Here is a 1,837-nt window from a genome sequence, read left to right as displayed (position 1 = left end):
CCACTCAATTCACTGAGTCTACTCTCACTGCAGCTGCTGGAGTCAGATCCCAGAGTAATGATGATGCTGTCGATCGTGCTTTTGATTGCACCATCCGGCTCCCAGGCCTCCTCTTCAAGACGCATCACATGAGCGCAGTCGCGCGCCCAGTTTTCTGGAGTCACAGGGACAATGGCTTCGTCCAGAAGTTTTTTAACTCCAGCAAGAGTGAAAGACCTGTTGTTGGCTGCAATATACCCCTTGACCTGGCTCCCAACTATTTCAGTAGGGTTGAATTCGCAATGGTAAGGAGGAAGCCGAACAATATCATGACCAGCAACCTTGGCCAAAGTATCAATCCGGTATTCAGAAAAATGGTGCTTGTTTTGGTTAACCAGCTGAATGAGCCCGGGCTTCAAGTGATCATTAGACCACCGGATGTTTCTTTTGAGCCAACCAAGACTGAATCTCGGCCTTACGCGATGACGTCGAGGGCAACGTTTCGAGCTGAACACTTTGGTATGGAGCATTGTCCACGACAATTACGCTCCGTGGCTCAATGTTTGGTAAAAGTTGTTCTTTGAACCATCTCTCAAAGCGTGGGCCATACATTTCACTGTGGTAGTCACTGGTAACACTCGCTTTCGCCTGGAAAACGAGAGATGCCCCATCCACGAAGCCGTTTTCGCTTCCAGCATAGAGCACAATGAGCCAACCACCTTTGCCGCTCGATGCGCAAAGCCCAGTTGTGAGACCCTTGCGGCAGGCGTCCTCACGTGACGACACAGTGGCGTCCTCCAACACCTTTTCCTTGGTGTGCCCAGCATTCACCCAAGTCTCGTCAAGGTAGTATATAGCCCTGCGAAAGCAACAGAAAAATGTGCCAACTTTCTGTTTTTAACTAGAAGGTTCAATTGAGACAGAAGAAATTTATGATGGGCATCTAATATCGGTCTACTAGGCAAGCTGATATTTGCAGTTTTTGGGTGGTACTGGAAAATACAAAAATAAAAAAAATGTTCGCAGAAGGTACCTACTCACATGAATAACAAAACACCTTCAATCAGAGCTATCCATACTTCGTTAGAACACGTCGATACGTGCTTGTGCCTTCGCTCGCTTAACCAGAATAACAGCCAAATATAAATAAGAGCCAGAGATGCAAAAGCAAGCCATAAAAATATACAAATGAAGATGAACGGCAACATGTATGAGGACGGATGAATTAAAAATTCAATATTTAGCGGTACGAGAACTTCCATCGTTATTTTCTCTTCCTGCTATTTTAACTTTGAATTTTTACATGCGGCATTTGTGTTTCAATTGACATCGTTGACGTTTACATCTCTGTCCAGCAAATCGAAGCAGTAACTGTGCGTACCGTTTCTCCATTCGCTTTTCTCGAATGGTCCGCAGATATTTCCGCCGCCACACGATGATGTCGTCCCTTTCCAGTAGTGCACAGTTACGTTTTTGCTTCTGAAATGCGAATCCAATGTCATTCAGAAGGCTGCGCACCGTTCTGACACTTAGCTGCTTCGGTAGCCCCATGTCGGTGTCGCTGATTACCTCGCTGAGGATCTGTTCTGCCGCCTCGTTGCGAATGTAGTGCTGATGTACTTTCCGGCGAAGAGCAGACAGGGTAAAACTATCGTACCGCTGCACTCTTGTCTTTCCAGTAACGTTTGCTGGTGATTCAGCCGCAAAACGAAGCCTTTTACGCTTCGGGGACTTTAGGGTACCCTTTCAAACATTCGCCTTGAGCCGTGCAACAGTACGCTCGCTCAGGCCGATAAGCCGAACGAAACACGGAAGCGACGGAGAGTCCCAGTTGCGTCAGTCTCACATGGGCGTACAC

The 1,837-nt window shown here is 47.3% G+C and overlaps 1 protein-coding gene across 1 annotated transcript; it reads right to left on the bottom strand.

The window, feature by feature from the left end:
• Window positions 1-405: 405 nt before the first annotated feature.
• Window positions 406-1,530, bottom strand: LOC119385461 (uncharacterized). The gene is made up of 2 exons (XM_037652889.1): window positions 1,361-1,530; window positions 406-838 (listed from the first exon to the last, which is right to left on the bottom strand). The coding sequence occupies exons 1-2, from the start codon at window positions 1,528-1,530 to the stop codon at window positions 406-408; spliced, it is 603 nt and encodes a 200-aa protein (XP_037508817.1).
• Between the last annotated feature and the right edge of the window lie 307 nt (window positions 1,531-1,837).

Source organism: Rhipicephalus sanguineus, chromosome 3 (genome assembly GCF_013339695.2).
Source record: "Rhipicephalus sanguineus isolate Rsan-2018 chromosome 3, BIME_Rsan_1.4, whole genome shotgun sequence".
NCBI classification, from domain to species: domain Eukaryota; kingdom Metazoa; phylum Arthropoda; class Arachnida; order Ixodida; family Ixodidae; genus Rhipicephalus; species Rhipicephalus sanguineus.
The sequence above is the reverse complement of the archived record's forward strand: the minus strand, read 5'-3'. Positions and strand labels throughout refer to the sequence as shown.